Source organism: Periplaneta americana, chromosome 15, assembly GCF_040183065.1.
Source record: "Periplaneta americana isolate PAMFEO1 chromosome 15, P.americana_PAMFEO1_priV1, whole genome shotgun sequence".
Lineage (NCBI taxonomy): Eukaryota > Metazoa > Arthropoda > Insecta > Blattodea > Blattidae > Periplaneta > Periplaneta americana.
In genome coordinates this window covers 40797153-40817937 of record NC_091131.1, presented here as the reverse complement: position 1 = coordinate 40817937, position 20785 = coordinate 40797153, and the positions used below count along the sequence as shown (strand labels likewise).

Genomic DNA, 20785 nt, shown 5'->3' with positions numbered 1-20785 from the left:
TCATTCATGTAAATATTAAATAGTGTTGGAGATAATGGGCAACCTTGTCTAACTCCATCATTAACATATTTTCTTTCGGATATACGATTATTTATTTTGACACTTATTTTATTGTCGGTGTATTCTGGAAAAATACAATTTTTTATATATGGTTCTGGATTCCAGCACTGTAGAGATGGACCATTTATGTTAATGAACATCATAAAAAAGATATATTAGGAACCGCAAGACATGATCTAAGATCAGTAAAGATCCCCATGTAAAAATATAATCTCCATGTACAAAACATAAGCATCCATACGCTGTATGGTTCCATATAGGTAAAATTTTCTCTTCCCCATATGGTTCATTAAGAAATTCTAGGTTCCCATACAATTTGTGGCCCCGTATGGTCCCCATGACAGCCCTGAGTAAGGGTAACATCTGGCATGTATGAGACAACACTATCTAATGAAAATGGTTGAAAGATAAAAGATATATACCGTAATCCCAAATAATTATAAAAGTATTTCTCCCCCAAGTTCAAGTTAACAATTTTATTGTTCTATGAAAGAGTAATGGAACGGAGAAAAATTCTCTCTGGCACCGGGATTTGAACCCGGGTTTTCAGCTCTACGTGCTGACGCTTTATCCACTAAGCCACACCGGATTCCACCCCGGCGCTGGACAGAATCGTCTCAGTTTTAAGTTCCAACTCTTGGGTTCCCTCTAGTGGCCGCCCTCTGCACTACGTCATAGATATCTATGGACCTAGGACCGAAGTCCACACATGTGCTGAGGTACACTCGTAATGAGTGACTAGTTGGCCGGGATCCGTTCCATTACTCTTTCATCGTATGATGACGCAGAATATCTGCATGGAAATATCATATGTACTTCGGCACATTATAATAATATATATCATTTTATTGTTGTTGTTGTTTTCTAATGCCAGGCGTTTGACAATAAAGTCATTTGACCTCTTGCACTCCAATATTTTTCAAAGATATTATCATGGCCAGCCACTGAAGCACAGATTTTGAGGTGTTCCGAATCCATTTCTTGGTTTGAGTTGCACAATGGGCAGTTAGGGGACTGATATATTTCAATTCTATGCAGGTGTTTGGCCAAACAATCATGGCCTGTTGCCAATCTAAATGCAGCTACAGACGATTGTCGTGGTAAATCGGGAATTAACTGTGGATTATAATGCAGAGAGTTCCATTTTTTCCTTTGGGACTGTGCTATCAAATTTTGTTTGTTGAAGTTTAAGTATGTAGATTTAATAAATCTTTTCACAGAGTAATATGTAGATTTAGTAACAGGTCTGTAAGTAGCAGTGCTGCCCTTCTTTGCTAATGCATCCGCATTCTCGTTTCCCAGGATTCCACAATGGGATGGTATCCATTGGAATACAATTCTTTTATTGAGTGATATTAATTGAGAGAGCATTTTAGTTATTTCTGCTGTTTGAGATGAAGGTGTGTGTTTAGAGACTATTGACAGAATAGCTGCTTTGGAGTCTGACAATATAACTGCATTCTTAAATTTATTGATGTGGCATAGAAGATTCCTGAGACTTTCACTTATTGCAACGATTTCTCCATCAAAACTTGTTGTTCCATACCCAAGAGATCTATAAAGTGAGAAGAGACAGCACGTAACACCTGCACCGGCACCTTGTTCTCTGGAGATCAAGGATCCGTCGGTGTATAAATGAAGCCAGTTTTTGTGGAGGGTACCTAATATTAATTGTATCTAAAGACAATTGTTTCATTATTTCAGTGTTTACTTCTGATTTCAGTATTTCTTGTGTTAAATTTAGATTATATTCTATATTTAATAGAGTTAAAGGGTTTAATTTAATTTGTAAGTTTTCTTTTAAATTCGGGATATTGATTTTCTGTTTTAATTCTTGAATCATGGATATGAAACTTTTTTGAGTTTTCAATCTACAGAGAGGGCTGTATGAATGCCAATTGTTTTCCTGGTAATCTGATAAGTTTTTTCATATTGAATCAGTGCTTTTTCTTCTATTGTCATTTTGATGCTGTTAATATTAGTGAGGAATCTCATAGAATCTATTGGAGTTGTTTTGATTCCACCAGTAATGAGCCTGAGAGCTTGGTTTTGAACATATTCTATTTCGTTTATGAAAGGCGAAGTAATTAAAATTTCTCCGCAGTATGTCAGCACTGGCTGTATAAACATTTTATATGTAGTGTTCAAAGTATTCCTAGAGCATCTCCATTTCTTTCCTGCTAGTCTTTTTAGAAGGGAGAATCTTTTACGAGCTTTTTCAGAAATGTATTTCAAATGGTTGCTCCATGTTAACTTACTATCGAAAATAACTCCAAGATATTTGGATTCATAAAATTTTATTATAATTGTTAGATCACATCTGATTTCATTTATTAATCAAACATTTCCTGATACCAGCATTGTATTCATATGTGTACAGAATTTCCATGACTTCATGCAATTCTATGAAAGGTGAAAAATAATAAAATATACAGCACTCAACCGTATTCTGACCAGGCATATACAAAAGGCTGCATTAAGTTTTTTTTTCCCCTCCAGATTTTGAGCTTATGCCTTTCTTTTGGCAACGACTTTGTTCAACAGCTTGTTTGCATCATCATAATGAGGATTCACATCTTGGCGTACTCTTTCCATCCATGCTGCAATGTTTGGGTACTCTGTCCTTGCATCGTAATCTCCCATTCCTGTAAATCGAAGTTTGTTTTAATTCATGCGTGTCTATGATACATACATAAAATATTATCACACTCATAATTAATTGTCTACATTCTCATGTAGAGTTCTGAGTAGCCCAACATACTCCCTGAGCACCACAGAGCGAAGACTATACACTTTATAACGCGTCATGAACATAACCACGAGAAATTGTCAAATGACAGATCAAATACTATGGTATTGCAATTAATACATTATTTGAGCAAAAATTATCATTATGCTGTAGCACTGTAGCACATAAGGACGGGCCACCCCTGCTTAACTGAAATCGCTGTCACCACCTGGCACATGCGCATCATCAGCTGCTGCGTCGACCTGGTTGGCAAGTTGGTATAGCACTGGCCTTCTATGCCCAAGGTTGCGGGTTTGATCCCGGGCCAGGTCGATGACACTTAAGTGTGCTTAAATGTGACAGGCTCATGTCAGTAGATTTACTGGCATGTAAAAGAACTCCATCAGGACAAAATTCCGGCACATCCGGCGACGCTGATATAACCTCTGCAGTTGTGAGCGTCGTTAAATAAAACATAACATTATTATTATTATTATTATTATTATTATTATTATTATTATTATTATCACCAGCTGCACTTACGTGGAGCGTGGAAAAAACTTTCAGAGATTCCCTTTGTGATTATGTAACCTGGACGTAGATATATTAATTATTTTCCGAAATATAAATGTTTTAATGTTCGCTACCTTTCACCCAGACAACCAGCACATGGGGAAAAACACCAAATTAAAATACTGTAACTTACTGAGCTGTTCAACTTCACACACTGCCAGAAGATCGGCAATGGTAACTGCATTGTTGATCAAGTAAGGTTTATTTTTCAACCATATGTTTTCAATAAGTCCTAATGTTGTCTTCATTTTTTCTTCAGCCTGTGATACTTCCTTACTGTTTGGTGGTTTTCCAGTAAACATTGGCGCCAGATACTATACAGAAATGGAAATACTTACAGTGAGTCAGTGACTAAAATAAATTTTTGAAGTAAAATGAAGATAATTTTAATATTATTCTATATTGTACTTATGAGATTCAAATTCCAACCTCATATTTATTGCTAAATGAATTAGGGGTTCCGTCATTTCCCATAACAATGGTCCTGGAACACAACTATGATCCACAATACAGCCATTGATATTTTGTATCCATGACGTAGTACCTCATTTATCTATATTTTTGCTGTATTGTAGTTTGAGATCAAGCCACTGCAGCTATCTACAAATGGTCTATGTTACTTCTACAATGTTCTTTGAATGGTTGTATCGTGGACCATAGTTGTGTTCCAGGACCCTAGTTATGGGAAATGACGGTACTTATATTTGAATTACATTCTTGGAAATCTTTTAAAGTTTCATGGAAATGTTACACGTTTTTTAAGAAGACTTAACGTTTTTTGTTTATTTTAGATTTATATTCAGGGAGTTAATTTTAAGGGAAGAATTGAAACTTAAAATTTACAAGATACATTAAAGGTGATATATTACAGTTATATGAACACTGATAAATACAATAAAATTATTGAAGAAATTAGTTATAGTCAGACATGTTTCGGAGATGCTTCTCCATCTTCAGTGACTATTTACCACGACGCCAAGCAACAACGCGGTTCAATCACCTGAACCATCCGTTGTGGTAAATAGTCACTGAAGATGGAGAAGCACCTCCGAAACATGTCTGACTATAACTAATTTCTTTAATAATTGTATTGTATTTATTAGTGTTCATATAACTGTAATATATCACCTTTAATGTATCTTATCAAATCTATGAACACTGTATGATTGACCTAACATGTGTGTTTTATCTTCAAATTTGAAATTTACAAGATGACAATTTTTAAGCATATTTTGTCTTGTCTTCTGCTGAGTGAATTGATTAATGATTTTGGACAAGTCCGTTTTCTCCAAAACATTGCTGCCCCTAAAATTTGCTACTGTAGGTTGTAGCACACTTAGCCCATTCGTAAATCCGCATTTGACTAGATTTAATAATAAATAAACTAACAAATGGGCTATTATGCAAGTTGGTAATGAAACATACCTTAACCATAAAGAAATTCATACAGTTGAATCTTGTATCTAAATGGTGCCATTCCAAATATTCATCTACAACGTTCTTTGAATGGTTGTATCATGGACCATAAGTGTGTTCCAGGACCATAGTTATGGGAAATGACGGTACTTACATTTGAACTACATTCTTGGAAACCTTTTAAAGTTTCATGTTACAAGTTCTTTAAGAAGACTTAACGTTTTTTTTTATTTTAGATTTATATTCAGGGAGTCTATTTTAAGGGAAGAATTGAAACTTGAAACTTACAAGATGCCAGTTTTTAAGCATCTTTAGTCTTGTCTTTTGCTGAGTGAATTGATTAATTATTTTGGACAAGTCCGTTTTCTCCAAAACATTGCTGCTCCTAAAATTTGCTACTGTAGGTTGTAGCACACTTAGCCCATTCGTAAATCCGCATTTGACTAGATTTAATAATAAATAAACTAACAAATGGGTTATTATGCAAGTTGGTAATGAAACATACCTTTACCGCAAAGAAATTCATACAGTTGAATCTTGTATCTAAATGGTGCCATTCCAAATATTCATCTACCCTTGCCTGCTCTTTACTGTCCTTAGGATACCAATGGTCTGGAACATTTTTCTCGTGGCAGAGGTAACGAAGAATTGCAACACTAAGAATGGAAAATTTATTTTAGTCGGAAATTAAAACTAAATGCGTAATTAGTAAGATTATTTTTTTTTAATTTGAGTACTGCAAGTACAAAATATTGTAGCGGCTTCCAATTTTCGCCCTCATATTCTTAACTTTTGTTTTCCGGTTTGTCTGGCAGAGGTGCTTGTTAATTCACCAGACAGAACACAATCTTATTGTTGCCATTATATAAAATTGATCTTCAGTTTTAGAATGGTTTCCATACCTTTTACTAAATAGGGCTACAACATTCGTGGTTTTAACTTCAGTTTATATTTTTAAGGAACTTACCATGGTTACTTCCAAAAAGGGAGTAAAACAGTGCTCTCCATGTTACAAACGAATTTTTATTATATTTATGTTTTATATTTTCATGAGATCCATCTATAAAAATATACTCTATATTATACTATCACTATTCAATATCCACTAAATGCTTAATGTATGGTTTATGATACGACATGCGAAAGTAATCACATAGTGATTCAAGAGGGTGCTCAACCCGTCAGATCCTGGCCACTTAGTCACTCGTAATGAGTGCACCTCTGTACATACTGTAGTGCATTGCAATTGTGCCACTGTCACATATTGTGACAGTGCGTGAGGCAGTGGCGTATACTGGTTAAAGGGTTTGGGCTACCAATGACCCTATTATTACACAAAATATATTTTAAAATCCCTATAATAAAATTTCTTACATATTTATGTGAATTCCAGACGTCTTGATTGGGACGAAAATACGTTGATGACTTCGTCCTTGAAATTACAGTTGGGCCACTTGCAAAGTTTCTGTAGAAATTACTTTTCAATGGATATTAGTGCCAAGCCGGATAAACGTTCTTGTGTATGAGCTGATCTACAGTAGGATTTTATTCTCTTCAACGCAGAAAATGTTCTTTTTACCGATGCTGACATAGCTGGTATTGTCACAATTAATGTTGCCAATTTAAGGACTTCAGGAATAACTTGGTTCAGCTGGTTTTCATATATGGCAGATAATATTTCATGGATAGGTTTGTTCGAAAAATCAAAGACTTCTGCTGAATATATTACATATTCATTTTTCAAACGTACTTGATCAAAGTGACTGTTATAGGACTGAAATAATTTGTTTAGTGCCTCATTCGGGAAGTTTTCTCTATAAGCAGAAAATTTTTTATGTGTGAACTGAAGCTTTCCATAATCAGAAAATCTGTCAGTAATTTCCATGTGCATATGATCTAGTATGCTGTAGTACAGCTGCCTGTATTTCAATTCATCATCTCCTTTTCTTCGCTTTAATGGTGGTTCCATTGTATTGGCTGAAGAATTTTCATTTTCCATATTACTCCATATGGACGGAAACCCACTACGTCTGAACTCGGATATAGTATTTTTTTTAACTTTGATACCTCTTGCAAGCAGTATGCTATGTCTAGACTTTTTGTCTGAAGAATATTGTAGAGCACATCTGTATGTGCGAACACTCTAGCATAGACTTCAAGAAGAAATATATTCTGAAACTGTGTGAAAAAATTCAAATATCCTTGAGCCTGCACATTTACAGCATCATCCCAGTTTTCTTCAGAGTCATTACAAAATGATACTTTAAAGAAAGCAGTCCGTTTTTCTCTGTATTTCTTTACTGTATTTACAAGCCGAGATGTAAAATTCAATCTAGTTGGTGCTACTTTTGGGAGTTTCTTGTTCATAAATTCCTTGAGTTTTCTGATCTTTTAGGAGATGATGAGAAAAATGCAGCTAAACCCGACAGTGTTTTGAAAAAAAATGCGGCATTCTGGAATGGATGAAGTAGTTTGTTGCAAAACTAAATTGAGAACATGGCTGTAACAATGGACAAATAGTGCTTGAGGATACTTTTCTTGAACTTTTGTTTTTAAGCCATTAATATTTCCCGCCATAACTGAAGCACCATCGTATGTCTGTGCAATTAACTTATTGCCGACATTGTATTCTGCTATAACACCTTCCACATGCTGAAACAAAGCAGCAGCAGTTTTATCCGAACTGACATTTGTGAATCCTATAAACCGTTCTTGAACATTGGCAGTACTGTCGACGTATCTTAAAACAGTGGACAATTGACTCTGATTAGAGCAGTAACTTGTTTCATCAACAACAATGGCCACAAAAGGTTTTATGTTCTTTATCATAACCCCACTTATAGCAAATATTAAGTCATTTTGAATTGCGAGAGAAGTACCACGAAATACTGTTGAACTCTCAAGATGATTGGCCAGTAAATGGTCAAATTCACTTAAAGAACTTAAATATTCAATATAATTTCCTATACTGTCTGATTCCACACTCTCGTTATGACCCCGAAAAGCCAATTCTTGTTTTCCTAGAAAGTAGACTGCGTTAATAAGATGCAGTAAAATCTCCCGATTTTTTTTTCACAAGAGCATTGTGTTGGTTGATGTGTAGAGCTTTTCGCTTATCTAGCTGTAAATCAATTCTTGTCTTCCCAAAGTTTGCAAAGTTCATGCTACTACAAATATGAGCTTTTGATTTGTCGTATTCTAGGACTGCCGTTCGAAGGGAGTTCATATTAGAAAACCCCTCTTTTGACCACACATTAGTTTCGCGGCTAAATAACAAACATGGCCAGCAAAATAGTTTAGACAGTTTAGAAGTACCACACAACCAATTCCACTTACCATATGATGTTGAAGTGAAATGGCGTGTGTACTCTCGCTGTTTTTCTTTTACGTCCATGGACAAATTTAACTCAGGAGTTGGTCTTTCCATTTTCACAATTTCAACTTTCTCGTTGTTATGTACGACGGTTAAAAGGCACTTTTAATAAACCTTCTATTACACAGTCATTTTCAACACAAACCTCTCCAGAAACTTGTTCTGCCATATTTTTCACAATATCACTTAATTGGGAAATTAAAAACTTAATAATTCACAATTAATATAACTCTTAGACACTCGAACAAATCACAGATTTAAAATAATGCACTGCAAGAACACAATCACATTCAATTGCTAGCGTACTAAGCGTATTGCTGCTTCTCGCCTGCGAAGAAACCGATCACGAGAGCGGCAACTCGCCCGCCTACAGTGCACGATGGAAACAGGAGGGAGCGGGGGGGAGACGGGCAGTTGTGCGAAAGACAGCGTGAGCGAAACGGTCACAGGCTACCTCACATAGCAAGCAGTTTCTCCAGCGATGCCGCCTTGACAACTTGTTTCTTTTCGAGAGCAGAGAACGCATATAAATCTAACAATTACTTTAATTTTAATTACTATGGTAAAACTAATAATACAAAATTATTACATTATGTTATATTATAAACTTTTTCTTTTGTAATTTCCTTGGGCTACCGCCGGTAGCCCCGGTAGTCCGCAAAATACGCCCCTGGCGTGAGGATAGGCCACCAAAGGGAAAACTGAGGTAGAACTTAAGCTGAGGGGATTCAATTTGGTATCGGAACTGGAATCTGTTGTGGCTTAGTGGATAAAGCATCAGCACGCAGAGCTGAAAACCCGGGTTTGGGTCCCAGTGCCAGAGAGAATTTTCTCTGTTCTATCCATCTTTCATCATTCTAATATATGGGGGTTTTCAAAAGAAAGAAGTAGCTTTAATTGTTCATATTTTCTTCATTTTCTACACAATCTTAAAACTTCTGACACTGGCTTCACGCAAGAAATGTATTTAATAATAATAATAATAATATTAATAATAATAATAATAATAATAATAATAATAAATTATTATAGTTATTATTATTATTATTATTATTATTATTATTTTTATTATTATTATTATTATTATTAATAATATTCATTCAGGTGGCCCAGGTTCGAATCCCGGTCAGGGCAAGTTACCTGGTTGAGGTTTTTTCCGGAGTTTTCCCTCAACCCAATACGAGCAAATGCTGGGTATCTTTCGGTGCTGGACCCCGGACTCATTTCACTGGCATTATCACCTTCATTTCATTCAGACGCTAAATAACCTAGATGTTGATACAGCGTCGTAAAATAACCCAATAAAAAAATATATATTCAAAATTTGTATTACAATATTTGCGAAATTACAGCACAGTACAATACTTGGAAAAAATCTTTAATGCCGGTATGTACAGTATTTTGTTTCATGATCATCTGAAATTTATGTATGCCCATTTCAATATCTTTATACAAGGTATTAAGAAAAAAAGGTTAAATATTTTGAGGGCTGGTAGTACGCATCAAAACAAGAAAAAAATGTCCAATAAACATTAGTCCTGAAATTAATAGTTTTTACGAAAAACGTGCTTTAAAATTCGTGTGTTGATGACAGGTTAAAAGGGCCACACATTCTATCCCATAGATTAACTAGTTCTCAGTATCGGCGTTTCTTAGCTAGCCAACTGCCCGTCTAACTGGAGGAAGTGGATACCATCAAAGACTACAAAATACATGTGATTTATGCATGACGGATCACCAGCCCATTTCCATAACAGAGTCAGACAGCATCTAACATGTATATTTAATCTTCGATGGATTGGCGGGGAGGTCCTACACCGTGGCCTGCTCGTTCCCCAGATCTTAATCCCTGGGATTTCTGGTTATGGAGACACTTAAAGACCTTAAGCCCGGTTCAGACAGTGCGTGTTTCTGTGATGGATTCCAAGGTGGCAACGCGGATGAGTCATCTGCGTGGTCACTCACCGGAAGTAATGCGCTCTGGCGGCTCCATGGATGGCTAGCTTGCTGGATTTCGAGGGTAGGTTTCTTGCTATTTTTCTTGATGGTTTGCAGGCTGGAAACCAAAGATGATCATATAATATCACCACTGAAACCATGTCGCCATGTTCGTTGTTTTCCAACTAAACCTATTTTTTCTATATTCTTTAGTTTCTAAGAACCAACAATTAAATATCAGACTTTAGCTGTTTTGCACTTATGGCTTAATTACTTTATTACGACATTTACTACTGTTAATGTAGGACTTTAGTTGTTTTCCACTCACGGTTTAGTTTCTTTCTGACCATGAGTGTTGGCAACAGATGAAACAGCAGATGATTTTCCAATTTGAACTGTGAAAAGAACCAGCTCTGTGTGAACAACTACCATCACCGTAGGCAACACGGGAGCCAGCCAGTCAGCACGCAGGCTACCCATCCGCGCAGCCACCTTGGAATCCTTCACAGAAACACACACCGTCTGAACCACTATTATAACGTCTTTGGTCTGAACCAGGCTTTAGTGTATACTACAAGAGCTTGTCTTCAACGCATGTCAGCACATCTGACACCAACCATAAGTGTTTGAAAGGTCCCCAAGACGTCGAGCAGAAGAATGTGTTATATTATGATGAATGCAAGTCATATCGAGCATCTGCTATGAAGAAGTAAGTTCTAATATCTCGGAAGATATTAATTTCAGGATACATGTTTGTTAGACGTTTTTATCTTTGGTCAGTGGGAAAAGGCAGATAAGTCAAAAAATAATCATTTTTCAGGAGAGACTTTCTTTTTAATTTACCCTTAACTGAATATAAGTATAATAATGAAATTCATGTATGTTAAAAGTAGATCCTTTTCAATTTATAATACAAGAAAATTTATTATTTCAAAAATTAGAAAAAAATATTAGACTTACGAGATTAGGTACAACAGAAAAATCGACTTTTTTTTACTTATGTGCCTTTTCGCGCCGACCAAAGATTTGTTTTTATGAATTCTACCACCTCTTAAAATATTAGATCCTTTTTCTTTAACATTCTGTATAATTGTAACAGTCTTTTTCATAACATTTCAATTATTGGCACTGTAATATTTAATTGCGGTACAGATTTCACTGTCGTCATCAATGAGTTCTTCTTTCCCCTCATTTGTACTCAAAATGTTTTCCAGCACTTTTCCGGAGTTGAGGACACTTGTTTATGAATTACTGGGTGGCGCAGATAAAAGTAATCCGCCTCCTGTTTGAATGCGAATACGATATTTTGACTGCTTGAAATTCCATTATAGTATTCTATCATATCATAACGAAATCAGTAAACCGCTACAACAATGGACGACAATTTTATGCAATAATCGATTGTTGGCATTCTTTCTGTCAGTATTTCATCAGCCATCAGTCGAATTACACGTGTCTGTTCCCATTCTGCTAAATTACTTATTTGATACAAGAAAGAGTGGAAATTATGAAAGCGTATGTGAGAACAGGTTCGATTAAGGAAATCCGCGAAATTTTCAGGGACAAGTTTCCAGATAGAAAACAATTAGCAAAGAGAGCAATGCAGGTTTTGGTTAAAAGGTGACGCACTGCGAGATCTGTGCAAGTGTACCTGAACATGTTTAGACGTGTACAGCTGTGTATTGGTGCTGCAGGGAGCCATTTTCAACATCTTCTATAAAAGGTGAGTCCTTTTCAGCACTTTCCTTCTGTATTTTTCTTCTGTATTTACTCTATACTTACATGGCCTACTTTTATCTGCGCCATTCTGTATAAAGCTCGTCCTCTAAAGACCCTCACAATTTGCTTTTGTGTTCTTTTACAGAAGGAAGGGGCGAATGGCCACTTAGCAATAACTTTCAGATAGAGGCTACTTCTTCTAAGCACAGAGGGTGAGTAAAAATTTTAACGATACTTGGAAATTGACTTTGGTACATTTATGAGGAATTTCTGTACAGCACTAAACGAAATGTTCAACAACTGCTGTTACAGTGGTCAAGTTACACATATGAAAAATACATAATAATATGTGGTCAAAATTCACATTAGACATGTGGTCAATTTACAGAGTAAATTCTGCAGGCTATATAAACAGATGGAAATTTTCCAGTTCCATGAAGAATGTGGTGAATTACGTAAGACAATCGGTTATGTCACAGAGGTGATCAACTTCACAGGTTTTACTGTTTTGGTACTGTAACTTTGTTGTTATTTAAACTACTCTTCAGTCTATGGAAGAAGTCACACTTGGGAACAAAGGAAGTGCGCATACATCTTATTTGATAATAGTGTATTGCTACATGATTTGAACACGATCATTGTAGATATTGGTTTATAATTAGTTAATAATGTACTGCCATTGCTATTTCAGCAGGGGCGTATTTTGCGGGCTACCAGCGGTAGCCCAAGGAAATTACAAAAGAAAAAGTTTATAATATAACATAATGTAATAATTTTGCATTATTAGTTTTACCATAGTAATTAAAATTAAAGTAATTGTTAGATATATTTTGTGTAATAATAGGGTCAGCTGTAGCCCAAACCCTTTAACCAGTATACGCCACTGTATTTCAGAATGTTTAAACAACGTTTCCTAGACTCAAAGACTTTAATCATTTGCACTGCTAATTCGACAAGTAATAAAAAATCACATACAGATAAATTTATTGTTCAAAGTAGGCTAATGTCTTACCTCTCTCTTACCACGAAACCGTTATCATCAATTACAGGTATTTTGTGAAAAGGATTTAACTTCAAAAACTCTGGCTTCTTGTTGTCACCTGTTAAAAAATAAAAGATGAACTTTTTTTGTTACGATGTAGTTAGTAAGCTATACTAATACAGTTTCATTCTAAATTAGACTCAGTTATCCAGAAACAGTCTCATAACAACTTCATAACTAGAAAACAGTTGTTTTTGTAACTTTTGTGTAAAATGTTTTTGATACATTTCATAGACCTTATATTGGCACTGAAGCTATAAAATGTGGAACAAGTCAAAGGTTTTACAATTTTTTGGCGAGATGAAGTGAGTGGAAAAATTTTCAACATAAAAACATACCGTATGATATCCAAAGAGAACAGAATCTTTAGTGAGCTACAGTAAGTTGTGGTTCGATTTTTAACATAAACAGTACCGGTAATAAATACTAGGCAAACGGAAGTAGGCCTACTGTATATTATTCTTTTCGTTAATCTTGATAGTAGCACAGTCTAGTATATACAGTTACGAAGCTCAATACGTAGTAAATATGCATCCACTAGGATGCTAACCACTAGGATCACAGACAATGCGAAATAGTACCTGCATAGTCTATTGTTCCTAATACCCTCATCAACTCAAGCTTCGTGACTGTATGTACTAGACTGTAATAGTAGTAGCATTCTGTTTCTATGGTGATGAGTGATATTATGTACATTTTAATAATAGGGCTAAGCTTAATAGTCATACACGGTAACACTATAATCAGTGAATAACAATATGAGTGTTCTCGTAAAAGTAGAATATTTTTCCTGGCCCAAAAATACAATACAAATGGAATAAAAATTATTATTTTACCATGAACCAACTTAGTAGTAAAGTAGTTTAAGATTACTGTGAATCACTATATAGCCACAGTCTAGTCTACTATATACAGTCACGAAGCTTGAGTTTTGAGGGTGCTAGAAACAATAGACTGTGACGGTACTATTTTGCATTGCCTGTAATGAGGCGATATTGGTGAGCAACTATCTAATGTTTGCATATTTACTACGTATTGAGCTTCGCGACTGTTTATACTAGACTGTGATATAGCTGTTTCCATAATATAACAGGCCATGAAATGCGCAACGAAATTTTGGGATTCTGCATCAAATGGGCACGTGGTAGTTTTGAATGAAAAAAATGGCCTAAAAAGCATTTTTAGTAGCATAATGCATAATGTTTAAAATAGAATATAAAGATATTTTGCTTCACTTACTAGAAAAGGTCGAAAAATAGAAAAAGTCACGATGGAATATACTGGTAACCTATAAAAAGTCGTTGAATGATGTTTATTGAATATATAAATTAGAGATTATTTTTAAGAAGTGGAAAAAATGAAGTAATGGGGTAGAGTGGCCAGTTCTTTTTCCCCTCCATTGCATACATCGCCGATTAGCTACATGTTACACTAATCAGACTTCAGATTATACAAACAATTTGTTCTTCCTCTGACACATATCGTCAAATGAGATGTAGGCCTACATATCAGCCAGAACCTCAATCAGAGAAAGTAGCGATATGTAACAGAAATTAAGTTGTCAATTCGCCAACACACGGGCAGCAAGGGTAGCATACATTTGCCATTATTTTAGTTGCTGTCGTCACAAAGTTCTCGGCCTCGTATCACTTAGCTATCCCCTCATCTAGCCCACTCTAAAGTTGCATGTAAACGCGTACGCATGCAATATGGGAAGAAAATTGAAAGAATCAAGTCCAAAACGCACGTTCAATTAAGATGCATGCACATTTTGTGTCTACATGGTTCGCCATTTTGAACGTCATTTTCACTACATAAATATATTAATTAATATTAAATATCAATCTTGCTTGCATAGCTTGAATGCGTAAAGTTGAACCGTGTAGATGCACCTTAACCTTGTCACAATTCTCGCCTCTTGTCATTTAGCTATTCCCCTCCTCTAACCCACTCTAACCTTATCACAGTCCTCGGCCTCCTGTTACTTAGCCATCTTATTCTCAAGTAGGAAGTAATATGCTGAGACATATGAATATAGAGTATATTCCCACTTGCAAATACAAAAACTGAAGTAATAATACATAATATAGTATATATTGGACAGACAGAATAAATGAAATTGTATTGGAAAGAGTGTGTGAAGAAAGAATGATGCTGAAACTGATCAGAAGAGAAAAAGGAATTGGTTGGGTCAATGGTTGAGAAGAAACTGTCTACTGAAGGATGGGCTGGAAGAAATGGTGAACGGGAAAAGAGTTCGAGGCAGAAAAAGATATCAGATGATAGACGAAATTAAGATATGTGGATCATATGAGACAATGAGGAAGGCAGAAAATAGGAAAGGCTGGAGAATGCTGGGTTTGCAATGAAAGACCCCCCTTGGGCAGAACACTATGAATAAATGAATAGTATATAATTATGTGCACCCGCTAATACGGTTCAAATACCCCGCCACAAGCAGCTGTGAAGTCATGTTGGCAACACAAACAAGTCAGTTGACAATCGAGTTAACGCACCAGCAGGACAGTTCAAAAGTGGAATAAGTGCAGAGGCTCATGTACTTTTGTCGCGAAGAATACCCTAAAATTGATTTCATTATATTAAAAAACGGCACATTTTTGATACGCAGAACGGTTTTGAGAACCCAATTTTTTGTTATAGTAGTAAACAAAAACATATAATACACAAGTTTCCTTACTAGAACAGTACCGGTACTTAATGCTATTCTATTTATATTTAAGATATCGGTAATTAATTTATGTCATATATAAAACTAGCACAAATTATTATAATTATCTTACCTTTCATTATGTCAATCAATTTGGTTTCAAAAGGGACTTTATTTGCTGATAAAAACACAGCAACTGCTCTAGCAGGCTGGGATAGTAAGTTACCATATAGTTCCAGTGACATTTTTGCTCAAAACCTTACAACTCCACGACAGCAAAGAAGTTTTTGTCTATTTCTGATAATATTGTAGCACTGTCTGCAGAAAACTGTCTGAATGTGCATCCAAGACGTAGTGTTCTTTGACCTCGATAAATGATAATGTAAACCCAAGCAAACAGATGATAACCTTTTTTTTTCTTTCTGGAGCGAGTGAAGTACGAAACTTTGTAACAATATTGCCAAAACAACAAACGTATCGAAAGAAAGTTTCATATCTGAGACAATCCATAGGTCAATACAAACTTTAATCCATTGTAAACAAATTTTGTGACCAATAATTAACATGACTTTAACGCAATAACAAAATTAGAAACGATGAAGGAATTTGAAGTTCAACGCAATCATTTAATGTTCCTATAACATTAAATATAGGATAAGTCAGGGCCATATTTAAGCATGGGCCAACATGAGCTATAACAGGTGGCGGTAGGTCTTGGGAGGGGGGGGGGTGGAGGAAATTTTTGGGACTAGTTATTTATTATTATTATTATTATTATTATTATTTTTTTTTTTTTTGTAGATAGGTACAGTACCGTTTTATTGTAGAAATCTGAGAAATGTAATACACGCGCACATATGATACAAGCGTTTTACATTAATTTGTATTATATCAAAACAATAGGTACTGTACCGGTAATTAATTAACTAATACCTGTACGTAACAGAAAGTAGGCTACAGTATGGTTGTCTGATTAAAGACAGATGTTGCAAGTACTATGTCACAGAATTAAAGCTTGTAAATCAGGTATGTATAATTGTTACATGTCAGCTTTTGTTTTTTTTTTTTCCCCCAAAGAAAAATAACATCTGCTGTATGTTAGTCTAATATTGCCAACATATTGATTAAATACCTGAAATTTAAAGAGCCTGTTTGCTTAAAAAAAAGGTAATTATTCGATAAAATGCGATAAAATTGAAAAAAATATATAGCCGTTGTATGAGCATTGTTATATATCAATTTTATCGTGTATTATCAATTATTTTAATTAACACTGTTATAAAATTGACCAAAAAGGTGTATTTTATCAGTAATTATTCGACTTTAAAATTACGATAATGAACGTGAAATTAACGAAAGGTGTCCACATAATGACGTTGAAATAAGTTAAGTACCGTACATAAAATTAGTGATGATCAGACATTCTGGGCAATAAACAAAGCATCGAGAGACTATTTCACTAGAAAAGGACTGAAACAAAATTTGGAAGATTTCAGATCCAGCAAAAAGCGAGATGTTGATCGCTGGAGACACTATAGGCCTACTACATCATTATTGACATTTAAAATTGTATTTAATTTTATTTTCTGTACTATATCATTTCCTCTTTTTACTGCTTTCGCTTGGATATTGATTATTCAATTCCTTGTCTTGGTTTCGATTAAATTTTCGTAGATTGTTATTTATCTTATAGGGACAGCATTTATTTAACGGCCTGAGACGGGAAAAATTTTGATAAAGTCCTGGAATATGTATTACTTAAAATAGCAGAACTTAAAGAAGGACCCAGGAAGCTTTCCTCTTGTCCGTCATGGTCAAAATGACTCTGGAATCTACAAAACATCCTATCCCATTAGTATGTACTGAGATTATTAATTAACTGGATTAAAGAAGGCTGGATCGTAATTCTGGCCACTTTTCATGTCAATAGTAAAAAAAATATATATAATAAATAAAATTTTGCTTTTGAAAGGCATCTAGACGCATTACTTTATAATTACGTATTTAATACTTAATACATAATTATTCACCATTTTTAATTACGCCTATAACTAGATCTGACATTTTAAGGCACTAAAATGTATGATAGACGCCTAAAATATAAAGATAGGCTCGTAATAAAATAGGCACTTGTTTTTTTCTGCTCAAGAACATAGTACTCGAATTTTAATAATTGATAAAACAGTAAATCATTAGATCAAAACAATTACCTACATTAATTTCTTAAATCACTAAATAATAAGGGCATAAATATTATCAATAAATATTCATCAATGATCAGTCATACTTTAAAATAAAATTCCAAACATTATCAAGGGGACGTAATTATGAAGTTCAATATTTGTTTTGAAACCGTAATACACATTTGTAAGTGATACATTTGAAATATCGTTTAACAGCTGTACTTGTAGGCCTACTTGCAAAAATGCTAGAATTAAGTCTCATGTTATTCTCAGAAATGCATTTTCGTCTTCAAAGTATGTACCAGTAACTTAATTAGTACGCAACTTAACATGTCTGAACTTTAAAATTTTTAGCTTGTACTTTACTTGTGTGTGTCTTGAAATTTTAAAATTGTAATAATTGTTTAAAGCTTTTTCATGCATTAGTAATACTGTAGTTATTGGTGAGTCCATGTTAATTTTCAGTACGGTACTTTTAGCATTAGTATATTTATTATACAGCGTAAAGATTGTTACAGATTTCTTGTTATAGTCATACATAACCATACACATACATATATATATTTGGTATTGTATTATTTCTGCATCAGAATTCTGTTTGCAAATTATTTCGAGAGTAAGTTTAAGTAAGTGGGAACTACTGTTCACAATGTACATATTTCTTTCACTAACAAAATCTGGCCATCTTTTTACATGAAGCTTTAAAGTTACGACACCAAAATGTAATCTATATTCAGTCTGTGGTCCAAGCGCTAGTGTGCTGGTCTTCCATTCAGGTGGTCCAGGTTCGATTCCCGCTCAGGACGTGATGAAATTTGTATGGATAATGCAGACATTACAGATGGTTTTTCTCGGGATACTCTCGTTTCCATCCGTCTTTCCACAAACCCTCTCCACTTCATCTACTTAGCCCTTTTCATCATCATTTCTTTCTTCATTTCGGACTTGCGACTGATGCAGAGTCAACTGTGGGCCACCACCAAACTTGGACCTAGTGGTATGTGATCATTAGTAGCTGGTACTAGTGCTATGTACCGTGGACTCTCCCCTGGGCTCGTGGTACCTCATGGGACAGCTGTGACGGCAATGTGGAAAGGTAAAGAGATTCTGCAGACTGTAGGGAGTTTAGGGAGTAGGGGAATCTGTAGAGCAGGAGGGCCTTCAGTCATGCACATCATTCAATCCTGGGTAGCACAATGGGCCCACCCAAGCAACCTACGTGTGAAGGCAGTTCCAGCCCTTGCCCTTTTCCTAAAGGGGAACTAGTATAGTATAATTACAACTTGCTAATACGTACAGTAGAAGAATTAATGTAACAATAGCAATAATTATTTGGGTGCAGGAGAAAGGCAGTAATCATTCATTGTAAACTGTTTCAATTCTGATGTAACAATATCTTTCAACTCACACTTTTATTCAAATAATTTTTATCAGCATCTTTTGTCTCCTGTTCGCAAATGGTTGGACAAGGAATAGACGGTTTCTTACTAATTTTATTGAATTTAATTTTTAAGTTAGAATGCGATTTTTTTTGTTACTGCTTGGAGTATGTAAGGTCTAGAAAAAGAAAATTTGTAACTCTTATTTACAAAATAAGTATTTTTATTGACACACAAAAACTTTCATTTTATAAAAAAAATATAACACATTAATATAACAACAAATCATAACATTTATCAAAATCAACATTCAGCACCACTACATTGATAATAATTTACGTTATCTTTGACTCCTTATGTAACTTAAGAAAATACCTTTGTGTCTTACTCCGCTAATTAAAACAAAACAATGTGGGTGTATCTATTGCAAAAAAAAAAACAACAACAAATCATTGACAATCAAATCTTGTTTTTCTTTTAATTATTTATACAATTTCAGTAATTTACATCATTGCTTTATACCGAAACAATCTGAACATAAATTCAATATTTCTTTGCAATAAAGGCTAATCTATACAATGTCATAGTTCACAATAAGGCACAATATTAGCAGCTTCTATAATATGAAAACAACTGTATTATATTTTATTTATATGCTCGAATTTTATCGATGTGAACTTCTAATTCATCTTGCATCCTGGCGTTGGGTTTCTTGACATTATGATAACTCTAAGATATAATTGTTTCGGTAGTGTTAGGGAATCAGCATTTCCTGCCCTGAAATACCAGTACCAAAATGTTTAAAAAATAAATCGATAACCTTGGACTACAAAAGAATATGAAAATTATATTCTGCTCGTAAACTGAGCATTCTTTGTAAATTCTTTAAATACCCTTATCTATTTACAGATTTCTCTGAAGATACAGCATTTTTAGCTTGCTATAGCATAGCTAAATGTTTTGTTACGTTTATATAAGGAAACTGTATGGAAGTGAATGATTATACAAGTTGGGCATTACAGAATCAGAAAAGTTCACAATTTTTGTGGACACAGTAACAGGGTGATTTGAATAATCCTGATTACCTTCATTTTAAGATTAACCCTGTACTTATCAGAATCAATATAGGCCTATAACTTCTCTGAAACCCTTAACATACATCTGATCTTAGAATAATAAGCTTCTATCTCCACTTTTTCCACAAATTATTCGTACTGACTGTCAAGTGAAGAGTATTGAGAGAAAACAAAAAATGTCCTTTTTTTTAGCGATTTTATGATACATAGCTCATTCTAGGTGGCAACTGCGACGACAGAACTTTCCAATCAAAATATTTTAAAAGTGGAAATGTCCGTGTAAACTGTAAGGTAATGTTACCGGTAAACATTTGGTACATTGATTAAAAATTAGGAATGTTCAGGTGTTAAAACTTGTTTTCTCGATGATGCTGTTTTGTAGGATTTCCTGTTTTCTTCCCACACTCTTCAAGTTATGTATTAATGCAAATATCAGTTCTGACTCAATCTTTCTTCATTCTTGAGTTAATACCAGTATATGGCCTAATAAGTAGGAGAATGGGTACAGATAATCTGGAAGCACAGATGATCCAGAAATTCTGGTTTTAGGCTATTGTAGATATTTGCAAGGATCATGCTTACATTTAGAAGGGGATTCAGTTTGTGATCCCTTAAAGCATTTCCATAGCA

General features: G+C 34.7%; 2 protein-coding genes across 3 annotated transcripts in view; both read right to left on the bottom strand.

The window, feature by feature from the left end:
• LOC138714813 (glutathione S-transferase theta-1-like) overlaps positions 1 to 15983 on the bottom strand; it is a 60175-nt gene extending 44192 nt beyond the window's left edge. The window contains exons 1-5 of one of the 2 annotated variants that reach the window (XM_069846969.1): positions 15651 to 15980; positions 12820 to 12907; positions 5283 to 5433; positions 3495 to 3675; positions 2341 to 2705 (exon numbers count right to left, since the gene is read on the bottom strand). In XM_069846969.1, coding sequence (XP_069703070.1) covers positions 2569 to 2705; positions 3495 to 3675; positions 5283 to 5433; positions 12820 to 12907; positions 15651 to 15762 — 669 coding nt within the window. In that variant the 5' untranslated portion in view covers positions 15763 to 15980 and the 3' untranslated portion in view covers positions 2341 to 2568. Of the gene's footprint in view, positions 1 to 2340; positions 2706 to 3494; positions 3676 to 5282; positions 5434 to 12819; positions 12908 to 15650 lie in introns of those variants that run through there. The other variant, XM_069846970.1, reaches the window with a different exon arrangement.
• A 3296-nt stretch (positions 15984 to 19279) lies between these two features.
• LOC138714809 (glutathione S-transferase theta-1-like) overlaps positions 19280 to 20785 on the bottom strand; it is a 57310-nt gene continuing 55804 nt past the window's right edge. The window contains exon 6 of the mRNA XM_069846960.1: positions 19280 to 19856. The gene's annotated coding sequence lies outside the window, so the exon portion shown is untranslated. The remainder of the gene's footprint in view (positions 19857 to 20785) is intronic.